At 39.3% G+C, this 14,802-nt stretch overlaps 1 protein-coding gene across 2 annotated transcripts in view; it reads left to right on the plus strand.

The window, feature by feature from the left end:
- LOC132974467 (ADP-ribosylation factor-like protein 15) overlaps window positions 1–14,802 on the plus strand; it is a 99,147-nt gene that overhangs the window by 52,127 nt on the left and 32,218 nt on the right. For both annotated transcript variants that reach the window (XM_061038543.1, XM_061038542.1), the window contains exon 4: window positions 1,773–1,981. In XM_061038543.1, the coding sequence (XP_060894526.1) occupies window positions 1,773–1,981 (209 nt within the window). The remainder of the gene's footprint in view (window positions 1–1,772; window positions 1,982–14,802) is intronic.

Below are 14,802 nucleotides of genomic sequence, written 5' to 3' on the forward strand. Positions count from 1 at the left end.
TAAATCTGAAATTACAAAAGCAAATTTAGTTGTTTATTTTGAAAGGAACTTTCAGGTTGTCGTAAAAAGGTCAGAGTACACAAAATACATAACTATGATGAGCAAAATAACTGACTCTGCTTTGACACTCCACCTTAATTCAACCCTTCCCCTGTTGGCTTGCATTTTGTTGTTTCCTCTGTAAGGGACATCAACATCTGTGGTCAAGTTGTGTTCAGTCAGTTACATTGGATTTCAATTATTCCAAGGCAGGATGTCAAAATGCTTATTGAGCATGAGCAACACAGAGGATATGACTAGCATATCATGTTATTTGGTATGAATTATTTCTTCCCACAGCAAGTAATAGAAGCTGTCATCAGGCAGTTATTTTATATTGCACAAATAACTAATATGATGACAATTTGACATAAATGCTATGCAGACCAAGTTTTCTCACTTCTAGGTAAAGATTGAGGTGTTTTAGATGTGCTTTGAAGAGGTTAAGCATTTCCAAATCCAAAATAGTGTGGGTTTCCAGCGGGTTGACAGGACCCAAAATTGATGACAGGTTTGTAATTTGGCAGGAGCATGGGTTTCTAAGATTAAGGTCCCACTAAGCTCTTCTAATCATATGTCTACCTTCAGGTGAGATATTAATAAGGTTACAGGGCAGTCAGTGAAGTGGTTAAGATTTAGTTTAGAGTCTATCTAATCTTATGAGCTGATGGGTTTCAAACATACCCTGATGAAGCACCCTTTAGTTAAAGATAGTGAACAGGAATTGTTTTGGAAAATAGAAGAACAAGATGTTTTTTAGGTTTAAATTTCTCAATTATAAATTTTATTTCTCATTCAAAACCTTTACACTTTCAACAAGCACAGGACAGGCTGGTAGTACAAGCGAAAGAAATTGGTAGGAAAAGTGAGCAGACTGACTCACATTGTGAGTATGTCAGTCTCTTCCTCAAATGACTTACAACTAATAACGTTCCTTGAACTTAACCATTGTGAGCAGACGTTTGTGTTCCAGATTAGCACACAAACTGGAACCATGTGTGTTTCGCTGTGAACTTAATGTCAGTGTGGCCTTGAAAATTTGCCCAGACTCCAATCAGATAATCCAATGAATATGTGTGTACTTTAAGAAGTTTGAAGTTCATTCCTTTGTTTTAACAATGAGTAGAACACTGTTGAGAAACTTGAGACAAACCAAATACCGTTGATGTTTGAAGGATTAAATTGTACGTCATTGATTTCTATTCTTAAAATGACTGAACACCATTGAAAACAACATTGCAGTAATTACTTGTAAACATTTTTTTTTTAAAAACCTTTGTCCAAGAAACTATCTGCTGCTCTTGTTACAAAAAAATCTACCAGACAACAAGAGATGCCCTTCTAAATAAATGTCAATGCATACATGAGATTAGGTCTAATACAAGGGTATTATAAAGTATTAGTGTTTTTTTCTATGCCATGTCTTGATGATTTTTCTGTATGTCTGTTACAATGTTTCTTACTTCTCTATCTGAAGGGTTCTTTATGTTTTTTGGGGGGGTCTAAATTCAGATTACTTGCAAAACAATAATTTCACTGAACTTTTTTTTGTTTTAAAGTCATTTCCTAAAGTTACTTAAAATGTTTATTTCTGACAATGAACAATACTCAATTTCAGGAAAAGTGTTAGCATTTCTTTCATTAATGTTTTTTCATGATGGCAACAACAGTAAAAACTTCTTTGAACATAAACACTCCTTGAAGTTCACATTTGTGATGACATCTGTTGACAGGAGCAGACAATATCAAAAAATACTGGAGTCGTTACTACCAGGGGTCACAGGGTGTGGTCTTCGTATTGGACAGTGCCTCGTCGGATGAGGACCTCGAGGCTGCCCGCAACGAGCTCCACTCGGCCCTTCAGCACCCCCAGCTTTGCACACTGCCTTTCCTTATCCTCGCCAACCACCAGGACAAGCCTGCTGCAAGAACGCAAAACCAGGTAACCTCGCCCTTTTACAGCAGTGTTGTTTAGTTACTGCAGCTCAGGCATCTCCTGCATAATATATATATTTTTTTTTATTTAGCAAAAAAAGCACTGCAGCTTATACAAATTGACAAAACAATATTTGCTGATGTCTTTGTAAGCTCTTCACTTGAATACTTAAATACAGATACTGAGGTACCACAGATGAGATGTTTACAGCCTCCCAGCTGGTCAGTGGAAAAAGCGTGTTTTGTTCTCACAGGGCAGTTGTTTGGGGTATCCAGCCTTTATGGGTCGATGGATGGGTCTAACACTGGGCATAGTATTGCACTGTTACATTAAGGCTCAAATAGATAACAGAGAAACCATGGGGCTGGAATGGTCTTCCAAGTGGCAACTTCTGTTCGTATCATGGACTGTGGGGTTGACTGACCATTTAAAGGTTGATGACTTTTTAAGACCCAATGCCTTCCAAACACATTTGAACTGGGAATGTCTGGCTGAAGCCACTTTGCACATAGTGTCAAACTCTCACTGCTTGAATACTATAGAAGACTTGGTTATAGAAGTACTTTGGAGACCTTTTTTTCCACAATAACTGAGGAAGTTATTAACTCTTTTACAAGGTGTTTTGGCTCACCTACAGGTTCAAGATAAGGGACTTTCAACATCTGGAAGATGTGACAATTTGATGAACCACTGTTCTCTCAAGTTCAAATGATTGGAAAGAACAGGTTTACAATGAAATAAGACAGGGTAGCAGTTTAACTTCACAAAACTGACTAACCTCTCCTTATGGAGTTGATTTGGCCCATCCAGCTTAGAGGAGATGCCATGGAAAGACCATGTTGGGGGGATTTTCCAACCTCATCACAATCTGGCAGCTGTGACTCAGTGGTAGACTTGGTCATCTCTCAATTGGCAGGTCAGAGGTTCTATCTCTGCAGCTACATGACCGAGGTGACCTGCGGTGTAAAAGCACTTTGAGTAGTCAGAAGACTAGAAAACAATATACAAGCTCAAGTCCATTTACCATTTACCAAATGTCCCTCTACAATGAAAGATGTTCCCTGCCACCACATTCTGGATCTGTATGCTGAAATGTATTTGTTTTGCTCTGGTTTTGGTGCAACAACGATGTAGAGCTTGTAAAATAGTTTAAATAGCATATTGTCTTTTAACATGGTCTATCCTTTGGATTTACATTAGTCTCAGTTTTCTCAAAGTATTTTTATCAAAAATAACAGGAGTATAAAACGTATTATTTAACAAATATATTGGACATGACAATCAGCCATTCTCAGTATTACATTTCTTTTGAATGTTTCAGGATTTCTCATCTTAGCTTCCCTTTTTCTAAAACATCCATCTGTTTCACAGGTTAGAGAACATGCAGGGCACGTGCCTCCAAGATGCTTGCTTTTTATCCTTGCAAGTAAATGGACCATGAAACAGCTCTTTGGCTCTGGAACACAGATTTCCTTTATTTCTGTGTTCGCCTGTATGTTTATCCTGCTAATTAAAATAAAGACTTCTATTGTTGTTTGCTATTTGGCAAGCAGATTTTCAAAAATAAAGATATGATTATTAACACCATAACTCAGATTTTCTGTAAGTTTCAGTAACTCAATGTGAACAAAGTTTTTTTAGATTACAACTTATGTCCATAACACGTTATCCTTATTTGAAAGCAGGGTAATTTCTTTGGGTTATCAAGGAGGGAACTGCATCAATTTGTGGAACGAAACAAATTGAGACTAAAGTGCAGAGTTTTTTGTAGGGCTGCTGACTCCCTAATGTTCTAGGCAGGTTCTTTGTGTAGACTTTGGCTTGTACGATGGTCAGTCAGAAATACATTGATTAAATGCACAGAGCCCTACAGAGCACAATTTCTTGTTGCAGTGGTTTTTTTTCATAAGAGGATAGTAAAAGTCAAGTTGTAATCACAGAAGAGAGTGTCATGTCACCACCTCCCCGCTCGACACAGTTCATCACTGCTGGTGCACACAGCCCTGATGTACAGCATGGCTGTAGAGAATGACCCAGCTCTCTTATTCTCTCTACCTGTTTTCTTTACAAGCCATGTATATACCACTCTACCTCTCTCACTGATGGAGCCTCTTGAAGTAGGATGTTATGAGTGTGGCATTCCCTGTGCACTGCTCACTCATGTTTCAAAAACCTGGAACCTCACTTTCCAGCACACTCAAAAAGTAGATAGACCTTTGCAGAGGCTGATTTAATGTCTGAAGGATAAAAAAAAATGGATGCCTGGAGAGAGGACCATCTGCATTTCCTAGCCTGGACCACCGGTGTTGCTGCTCAACATCTATGTTACATCTGTAGTGGAAAATAACAGAGAGTAAAGTTCTATACCAGATTCTGTTGGGACCCAGGCTGAATGGATCTGACAAAAAGCTATAGCTTGAATCAATTTCACTTAGTTTAAGTAATTAGTTTGGACTGGTTGCACTTCAGCACCAGCCACTACAGTCACGTAAACCCTCTAATCTTATTGATATTTTAAATGGTTACTGCTTGCATTAAGCCTGACCACACTGGTCTCTTTGTTGGCTCTCATAACGTAGCCAATTATTTCAGTCTGTGAGCCACATTTGCCCGCCGGTCATAGCGTGATGTGTCCTCTGCCATATTTGACCCGCCATTGCATCAATCTCTGGATGTATTGACTTTTCTGAACTGTTTGCAAACACTGGTGACACGTGAGACTGGCTTTTGGGGATGGAGGCATGAGCTAAATGTCGGCCATTTCAGTTCATAAGGAATGACTCGCATTAAGCGACATGATCAGGGAGGCTAGGGAAGCTGATGTTTGTTCTGATGCAGTTGTCACGCTGTCTACTTTGATCTATTCTATGTAGCTGATTAAACAAAGTCAGGCATAAAGACATTCATGCAGTTGCAACAACACATTTTAAAGATCCATACGCAGATGGTGCTCATTTGCAGTTGTATCAATTTCTACACCGTCCACATTCAGATGTCCTATTTTTTTCTTTCTTTTGACAAGCTGGAGTGGTAATTCTTAACCACAGATATCTTAATTCAACTAAATTCAGTGGATGGTCTTACGATAACCATTGACAGAATCTGCTGCATCTTATTTATCTTCCACACTCAAAATATGCCATTATAAATATTCAGAGTCAATGCAAGACTGGTAATTTTGTTTTAATCCGTATAACTGTAATAACAGGGTCAGGGTTTACTCTGGAAAGAGAAGGATATGAGGGGGAGAGAAAAAGATAACGGATTCTCGAGTAAAGGTTTCAAGGTGAAGGACTGAAATTATAAATAAGATAAAAAACACTGCGGGGCTGAACTTTATTTTGTCAAGATGAATTTCAGAGATGATTTTTCAGACGTCCAGGGTGACTTCTCTTCAAATACACATTATCGACACACAAGCAAGGTCCGCTTGATAAATCTCACAGGCGATAATTTTCTTATAGGAGGGATAAATTGGGTGATAGAGCGAGTGATGGAGAGGGACTGAAAGTCAGTGTGTGTGTGTGTGTGTGTGTGTGTGTGTGTGTGTGTGTGTGTGTGTGTGTGTGTGTGTGTGTGTGTGAGAGAGAGAGATTGTGTGTGAGAGCAGCCACTCAGCTCTAGAAAAAGATGTTATGTCCATGTACAGCATTAAAACATGACTATGACGTGCCAAACTAATGATCGACAATTACATTTGTCCTCGACTAATTTCGTCATTGATTTTTGTCAACAACGTCGATGAATAGACTCAGCAACAGAAAAAGAAGCAGGCTGTACAGTAATAAAGTGACTAGTCTGCTGTACAGCTGACAGCCAGGGCTTATTGAAAGCCCTGCATTAAAAAAGAGGGTCTAATGTTTGTCCATGAGCTTATCAGTACTCTCAGTACTGACCAATCATGTGCCGGTACCAAAAAGTACCAGTTTTCTGAACCCATCTCTAGTCATTGACTTCATCTTTTGGGGGGGGTGGTAAGCCCACTCAACCACTGGAGAGTGCAAGCGGGGCATACCCTCTCTATGTTAACCAAACATTTGCTCAACATCCACAGGGTCCCTTCCTGGAGTTTATTTTCAGTTCTCCTCACGTTCCCATGCTTTCCTTAAAGTTCACTTTAGAGCAGCTTTTACCTCAGTTATGGGACATCTTGGAAACATGCAGAATAAAATGAGCTCTACATTCTGTAATGAAACAGTTTGTAAGCAGCACGCTGACAAAAATGAGAAACAGGTACAGCTGTTTGTTGTTTTGTTTGTTTCAGGTTCAAACAATATACTTATTAGTTTATATTAGTAGATGTGAAAAAAGGCACACAGGAGGGCTCAGAGTATCTGAGGGTTTGCACGATACCAGACTTACAACTTTTTATATGGTACTGTAAAAACCCACTAATATTGATACCTGTGCAATACCACAGCAACAAAAATGGAAGTCTAACCCCCAATTCACACATACTCCGTGCGTGCCGTGGTCCGTCAGTGCAACTGTTTTGCTCACGCCCATTCACACTGGATCTGTTTCTGGGACGTCAGCGCAGCGGAGTGCACCCATGACACATCCTAGGAGAACTACAAGATCCCGCGGGAATAAAGAGGAAAAACATGCAAACAACATGCTGCTTTGTCTTTCTGAGGATGCATTGTTGTTAATTCGGTACCTGTTTTGACATAATGTTGATAAAGTGATGAAAAATACGATTGCGAATCCGTATATTGTGTTTTATTTTGAAATTGACCGGATGCTCTGTGCGTTTCCTTGTCTGACTTCCTGTCCGGGCTGTCATATTCTGTCCAGCTTGACGCGTGCCTGCAGCGTACTCCGGCGAAAATAGACTCGCTGCGTATTTGAAACGGAGCAGAGCGTGTGAACACAATGATTGACTAGAGTGGCAGCTAAGTACAACGTAGTGCGCGGCGCTGACGGACCGCGGCGCGCACGGAGTATGTGTGAATTGGAGGTTAGGGTAATATCATTCTTTTAATAACCAAAAATGTGCACACTGTCTCAATTGTACAAATAGATTGGCAACATTTTTGGAAACGTTTCGGTAAAAAATCTTCCAAATTGCACCATGTATTTGTCTCCTTAGGAATTTGTTACGTCTCATCTGTTTGCTGAGCATGCAAAACTCTCTCAGTCTGCTGTTAAAAGCAAACACAAACCCCATTTGATAAAAGTGAATGTTGGCTTTCTAACTGTTTATTTAGATTTTCTCATGACCTACAAAATGAAGATGTACTTGCTGGTTTCTACCATACATTGTTCCTTCAGCCCATAACTTGTGAATGGTTTGTCTTCAGGAAGTTTGGGAACATTTATGTATTCACATTACTTATTGATAAAGGTTGTCAAAATGCTCCACTCTAGAGAAGAGTTGCTTAATATTAAATGAAAGTTACACTGAAAGTACCAAGGTACATGTCAGGAAACAGGTGGCAAACCACTCTGAGCACTGGCCTAGCTGGTCCAGTCAAAGTGCAGTGTGTCTCCTCAGCTCAGGATAAAAGCACAATTGAAGATATGCCACTTCCTGTTCCCAAGATTTTATCACCCTCAGCAGCAGGGTTGGAGGAAGAATCACACCGAGGCCTCAGGGTGAACCCTAGAGAGTGTTGGTTGTGTACATTGTGACCGGCAGCACTTCTCAAGACACTTGTCATATACAGTTGAACTCTCGTTGATAACCCATGGCTTACTTCTCAATTTAGATTTAAACAGCTGCTTCTAAAGGGTATGGGCATGTTGTGTCAAGACCTCCTAGTGATGGAGATATTTTATGCTTAAGATGTTGATTTCTTAGCTAAGTGGTATTTTATACTCCTATAAACCTGTTTTAAGCTGTTAAACTAAACAACCACACTCTGCTTGTCCTCTGTTCCATAGCGAAGAAAAAGAGGCTACATCAGCTACACCGCCTTATGTGTTACTGTAGAATTCAATCTCACATGCATGCATACTTTAAAGCCCTTTACAAGACACCATACATACCCAGTATGTTATGTTTCTTTTCATTATTTATTAGAATTTCCAATAGCTTTCTCCTCAGTAAACAAGTCCTGCTAAGGGTCAGTGCACATTGCTTTGAGATGCTTTAGACCAGTGGAGCTACTTCAGTAATACTCTTGCTTCAGACATCGTTCATGAGGTCATCCCCGGGTTAGTAGAATAACACTGTAAAAATACTGTCAGCAGAAAGGTGGACATGTTCTTATGTCTTAACCTTGAACTTTTTCAGCTTTAATTAACAGTAAGTTAGAGTTGGAACTATTTTCTTTTTATACTCTCGGACAAGAAAGTCGTTTTTATGCAAATGATCATCATCTCTACATTACTATTACATTTATTTTCACCAGTAAAGGTTCTAATAATGTCTACGATAATTGTAATCCATAATACTTAAAAATAACCTTTTACACCACAGTCATAACCTTTGATCCATCATAACAGTTTGCTCCAGAAAAATCGGCATAGTCACATTCCTAGTAACCGCTTTGAAATATTTAAATGATTTAAGCATGTCTAAATGTTTATTTGACTGATCGTTCTAAATTACAACAAGAAGCTCTGTGTAAGGTTTTGTGTATACCACATGTGATCCATGGATGTAATGCTGGATGACCTACAACTGTGCTCCCCTTCAATTCGCAGACTCAAGTACCTCTCCCATCGAGTGGTTTCATAGGCCATGAAACTCTTTTCCAGAAGACTATCTGGACAAATGTGGGTTCATTCAGGTGTGCCAATTTTGTACCCTTCAAATATCTATTTTCTAGGTTAATTGGTAAGATATTAAGCTACTCGTTAAGTGGCTATTGCAGTCCATGGTCATGATGGTTGGTATTTTTCATAACGGGTATCATCTGAAACACAACATTTTGATTAATCTATAAATTGTTTTCATAGTTTTGTCATTTCAGAAACCTTAAGCCCCAGTCTCCGGGGACTTGCTTTGAAACTTTCTTCTGTAAATTGTGTTTAATGTCCCAGATGGATTTTAAAAGGATTGTGTATATAAATATGGAAGTGCACGTTCCCTTGGACAGCCATTACATGGTGTATAATGTTACAGCTGTGGATGCAGGTCTGTGGAGAGAGCCATGTAGTGAGTCAGTCACTGAGGATCTGTACGTGATCTAGATTGCAGAATTAGATTAGGCCAACAGATGGAGTTTTATTGGAGCATGTATTAAGGTTTGCAAATGTCTTGCGGCAGACCCTTGAATCCTGCAGCAGATTTTCATCTGAACTCCACAAACCTCAGAAGACAACAGCTGCATTACAGGTTCTCGCTTCTTGTGAATGTTTGGCAGGCACCAGCCATGAAAGTAGCCTAAATTTAGTTAGTCTGAATTGTATTGGCAGTTCTACTGGCAATGACACTGTACACAGATGACGTCTCCATGTTGACCCTCTTCTCACCGCAACCACTCTGTTGACAGAACAAGGTGGCTCATTTCCTCAACACACACAGACACACATGTACACTTGCATTTGCTGGTGCTGTTTTCTGGGGCACTCTTTGTTTACGGTGTCATGTTAGTGACTCTGGGTGTTTCTGGCACTACTAAAGCGAGGGGTGACAGAAGGTGGCGGTGGGGTAACTCAGCTCAGTGGGCCTGTTAAATCCTCACTGGGGCCCTCTGTGCTGGTGCAAGTGTTTTTCAGGAGCAGGGTGGGTCTGGAGGAGGTCGAAGGAAATGTGGGACAAAATTCCTTGTTGACATCAATCTCCTGCCGTTGGGGGGCCCAAGGAAGCTTGGGAGGAGTGGAGGGGAGGTCACCCTGTTGATATAACACCTCAACAAAGCAGGCCTGTTTGGATGGATGGGCCTAATGGACTGCATCCACGATGGGCTCTTGTTTTAGAAAACACTGTCAGTGTTATTAGGTGGCTTTTTGGTTCTATTGGCGCTTGTGTTATCTGAAGGAGAGAGAGAAGTCAAAATGAAACTGATTGAGCACAGTATGAAGAGTGAAATAAACAATGGTGGTGCATAGGAGTGAGACAGAGGGGTGAGAGAGTTCAAGGGGAGAACAGGGGATAGAGCTGTCTTATGAAAACGGGGAGAGAACACTGTAATGAAAAAAAAAAAAAAATTGTAAATGAATGAAAAAGGGAAGAGGTTGAATTATCTAACTTTAAGAACCATGTCGATGACTCCCAAATTTAAAGCATTGAAACAATCAAAATCTCAATGACTCAACAGGAAGAACGCCACATAATCTGCCATTCTTTAGCTCTTGTACACACTCCTAAGTCCCTAACTCATTCACACACATGCTAACACACTCATACTCGTACTCAAGTCAATCCCTTCCTGAACATTCCCTTATATGCTTTAGTCCACTGTGAGGAAAACAGAGCCTGGAATGAATTGAAGCACATCTGTTTTCAGTGTACCAAAGCTAGGTCTGATATTGCTTATCCATTGTGACAAAGTTACACCACACAGACAAGCCATTCATATGCGTCATACACTTGCAGGACATTTTGTCTGGCAAACCAGTGAAAACCTTCAAGTAGATTATAACAAGTTGGTGTTAATTGTTTTTAACAATGTTCCAGTAATATCAATTTCCGGAATAAATTAAGTCAACTGTTCTAACAAGCCGACTGGAGAGTGGAGACGGTGACAGATTGTGACCTCCTCACCGACCAGCATGCAAACAATCATTAATCATAATTTTTTCCATGTTTTGACAGAAACTGACAGGCAGACACACAGTTACACTCAGATACACGCGGGCACATTGATGCAGACAATGTTTGCTTCTTATCTGTCATGTCTTCTGCCTTCAGCTGATCCTAGTAGGAATAATTTACTAAAAAAAATGAATATTTTCTCTTGGCACGTGTTGACCACTGTTTACTCAATCTTAACATGAACCAAGACCATCTTACATTAGTTGTCAAAACCTGCATAAAGAGGCCTTTTGTCTTAACATACAGTAGGTCAAGAGTAATCCCTCTTAGAGGTTGAGTACTGTAACCTACTGTACTTTCTGCACCTTATATTTAGAGCACCATTGGGACTTAAATTGTCATAAATTGTTTGATTTATTATAAGAATCCCTGCCTTACGATGTGTAACTTTATTACAGTTACATATTTGATGAAGTTACCTTTTTAATTACAGTTGATCAATGACTTGATCCCGTCTTTTTTAATGTTTGAAATGTAAGGAAAGTCCCATTCTTGGTACTACTGTCACTAATAGTGTATGTCTCTTATTCAACATTGTAACACTTACATACTGTTTATGTATCAATGTGTCAGAGAGAGACACTTACACACACACACATGCACAGGGAGTGACAGACGGTGAGAAAAAGCATTACACATAGACTGAAATGCCATCTGATAAGTGGTGAAGTGAGACTTTGCATCTGCACTGCATCAATGAAGTCACTGTTGGCCTGTAGCCTTTGATTTAACCCTTCATTCACATCTTCTCATACATTTCTTTCCAATTCTACACATTGTGCACATCACATCACATCATATGCTCAAAGTATTTAGTTGAGTTAATTGTTTAGTTTGTCAGGACAGGGACCGTTTACAACATACATTAAGCTCAATCAGTGAGAGGAGATGCAATGCACCAGATGTAGCTGATTAGCTAGATTCCATCTGCAGTCCCTGGGCAGGTAGAATATATAGATATTTAAATATCAGAGTGATTTATATATGTGGAAGAAAAGCAGATATGCCAACATAACATGTGCCTACTTTATTCTGCTCTTCCAAACTTCCAAAACGAAGTAGAGACAGCAGCATTAAATCCTGGACATACCACACTTTAGTACAGTTCCTTTTGATTTGCTCTTTTTAGCATAACTTTATCTACACAGAAATGCTTGCCTCAAACATGACATACCACTCCATTTACAATACTGTAGAAAGAACAGAGCCTCTTAGGAACCTTTCTCTTTCCTTCTCCAAAGCAGCTATTGGGGAACATTTTCAATTCAAAAAGGTTCCTTGAAGCACCCTGTGAAGCTAAAGTCCTCGAAAGCGGGTTTGAATCGAACCTGTAGCTCCTTTCCCGCATTTCATTCCCCACTCCTTCTCCCAGATTTGTAATTCTCTCCAATGACCCCCCCCCCCCCCCAGAAAGGTTCTTGACAAATCACTCTGTGGGGATTGGATCAATTATGAACACTAAGGATATTGATCAGGTTGAATAAACTGACAGATATTAAAGTTATTATCAGTTAGGAACAGTTAGAAAAAAATGTTTTCTTTAGAAATGTTACAGATTTCATTGTCAAAAACATTGTGATATTGTAACCGTAGATTTACCTTCTTAGTGAATATATGTGAGAGGAGTAACACGGCTAGGATCATTGGAAGACCTGAAGTTAGAAAGATAAATAAAAGTGCAAACATAAAGGAAACGACAAGCAAATGGATCCCCATTTACATATTGTATGTCCTCTTTGTGATGGATTTCAACTGAATTACATTTGAATTCAAAGCTCAGCAATCATACAGGGAAAAATCGGACTTTGTGAGAATCAGAGTGCAGAACACTCCATAAGTGACTGCTAAGTGGACTTTTTTTCCATGTACTCTCTGTTCTCTACCCTTGTCAGGTCCATTTTGTCTTTTAGAATGGACAGAATGGGGTCAGTCTGCATCTTATCCCAGTGACACCTGAGGCTGGTTTACTTCCTCTCAATGTGTCCCAGTGTCCTCATGGGTCCGTCCAGTCTGCCAGTGCCAAAATCTCAGAATTTATGACATGCATCGTCATCGTATGGCAAAAAACTTTTAAAAACAATTAGGAGGTTAATTAAAAAATATCACACTGAAATGAGCAGAGAGGACCAAATGAATTGACAAAAGATTATGAATAGGAAAATAACCTTCTCAAACATTTGTTTGATTTATTGTAACTCAAGCATCCAACTTTAGATGGTGTAATGTGAGTTCATGTATTCAGGGATTGATGGTGGCAAACACTAATATTATCTAGTATTATTAACAATAACTTTTCAACAAGTGCAACATACAGTAACTGCCAAACTCAGTTATATAGTGTTCAACATAAAAATAGATGCTAGCTATAATTTAAGTGTCAACATTATTTAGAAAAGCTAACTACAGTATAGCTATTAAAAAACTAAAATAAATGTATTTCTTTAAACGTATTTCCTTAAAATGTATGAATCACATATAGATATATATATAGATAATAGTATCTTATAGTTTATATCGATATAAGCTATCACTAGCTAGAAGGGAAAATACTGTATGTCACCAAAATGTTTTGTAATTCAAATTTATTTTAAATATAATTTTTCCAGGACATTAAGACAGACAATATTTTTCCACACTGAGTAACAGACTCAACAATACAGAAATGGATACAATTCTGTATTTTCCTTCCTCTCTTCTTCTCAGTAAAAAAAAAAATCGTATTAAAATATTAAAACAAAGGCTTTTAAAAGCATTGCTCATTAATTTCCAAATAGGAACAGTTAAAAAAAAAGGTTCCTCTCGTACCTGCTCCTTCATAGAGCTGTCAAAAGTTCCTCCAGAAACCATCAAAACAACACAGCTCCTCGAACGTCCCGAGAGTTCTTTGAAGCTGTACTGGCTATAACTACAACTGTTCCTGGAATCCAAGATCTTTTTGACTGAGATGTGCAACCCTGCAGTGACTAATGATATAACTGTTCATTGTGTTCATAGCATCATTTAAGAGATCCAGCCCAAGGGCACTTATTGTATCATCCATCAAACTTTAATTTATTCTTTTGATATCTTTCCATGTAATCCTTTCTAATTCCACACTTTAAAACTCCTTATGGTATCTAGCTTGTAGCTCTAAAATGTTGAACTTACTCCAGCATCCGAAATAACTCATTGGATGGCGTGTTTTCTGGAGGAACAATCTCCCCAACCCCACAGCTGAGAGGGTTCCTCCGCAGCCTGCTCTGTTCTCCCGTTGTCCACAGGAATGTGGCTCACACAATGATGGAAAACCCACAACCGCCAAATAGTTTTTCCAATGCAAGAGGTCTCCTTTGACCAGTGCCTGTGTGCGGCTCCTGGACGCACACAATAGTATTCAGAGAACATTTTCACAGCTGGTAAAAAAAAAAATAGATCACTGTATGACAGGTGTAATTGCCTAGTTTTGCAGAGTCTTATAATTTATGGATCTATTGAGTTTAGGGTTGTAATGTCTATGTTCTCTGCTTTAGTGTCTGTGTATGTCGGTTTTCTTGTAAACTCAATATTTAGAGACAACAAACTAAAAGACAGTGTGTTTAAATAATACCCAGCTTTTCCTTCACTAACTAGACTAAACCTATATTATTCTCACATTTCTGAAGTTCCCATCCAGATAATGAAGATGTTGGGATCAGTTAATGGTTGAACTGTCTGTGACAGCTGTAGTTTACTCCACCGCCAGAGATTAAGAGGGTGGTTGGGTCACGGCGTAGGGAAGTAGTTAGCCAACCTTTTTGTCTCTATTATCAGGCTTCCTGAAATAAAGTGGGTGGTGTAGGGGCATGGGGGCTGGGCCGTGCACTCTGTTTGATCATTGATCTCCATGACCCCATTTAAAGGTTCTTAATCTCTCAGTTGACCTCCTCAAGGATTTTTTTGAGCAAGGGTGACAGGGGTGGATGTTGACTGGGAGCTATCAGGAGAGTTAGGATGCTGTGGAGAAAGTGATTGGGGTGTTTTTCCACTTGAAGGGAGAAGCAGGGGTGTAATGACTCTAGTAGGTGTGTGGATGGATACACACGTGTGCACATGCAAAAATGTTCGCATTCTTTTATATGCAACGTGGTACAATCAGCTTTTT

Source organism: Labrus mixtus, chromosome 5, assembly GCF_963584025.1.
Source record: "Labrus mixtus chromosome 5, fLabMix1.1, whole genome shotgun sequence".
NCBI classification, from domain to species: domain Eukaryota; kingdom Metazoa; phylum Chordata; class Actinopteri; order Labriformes; family Labridae; genus Labrus; species Labrus mixtus.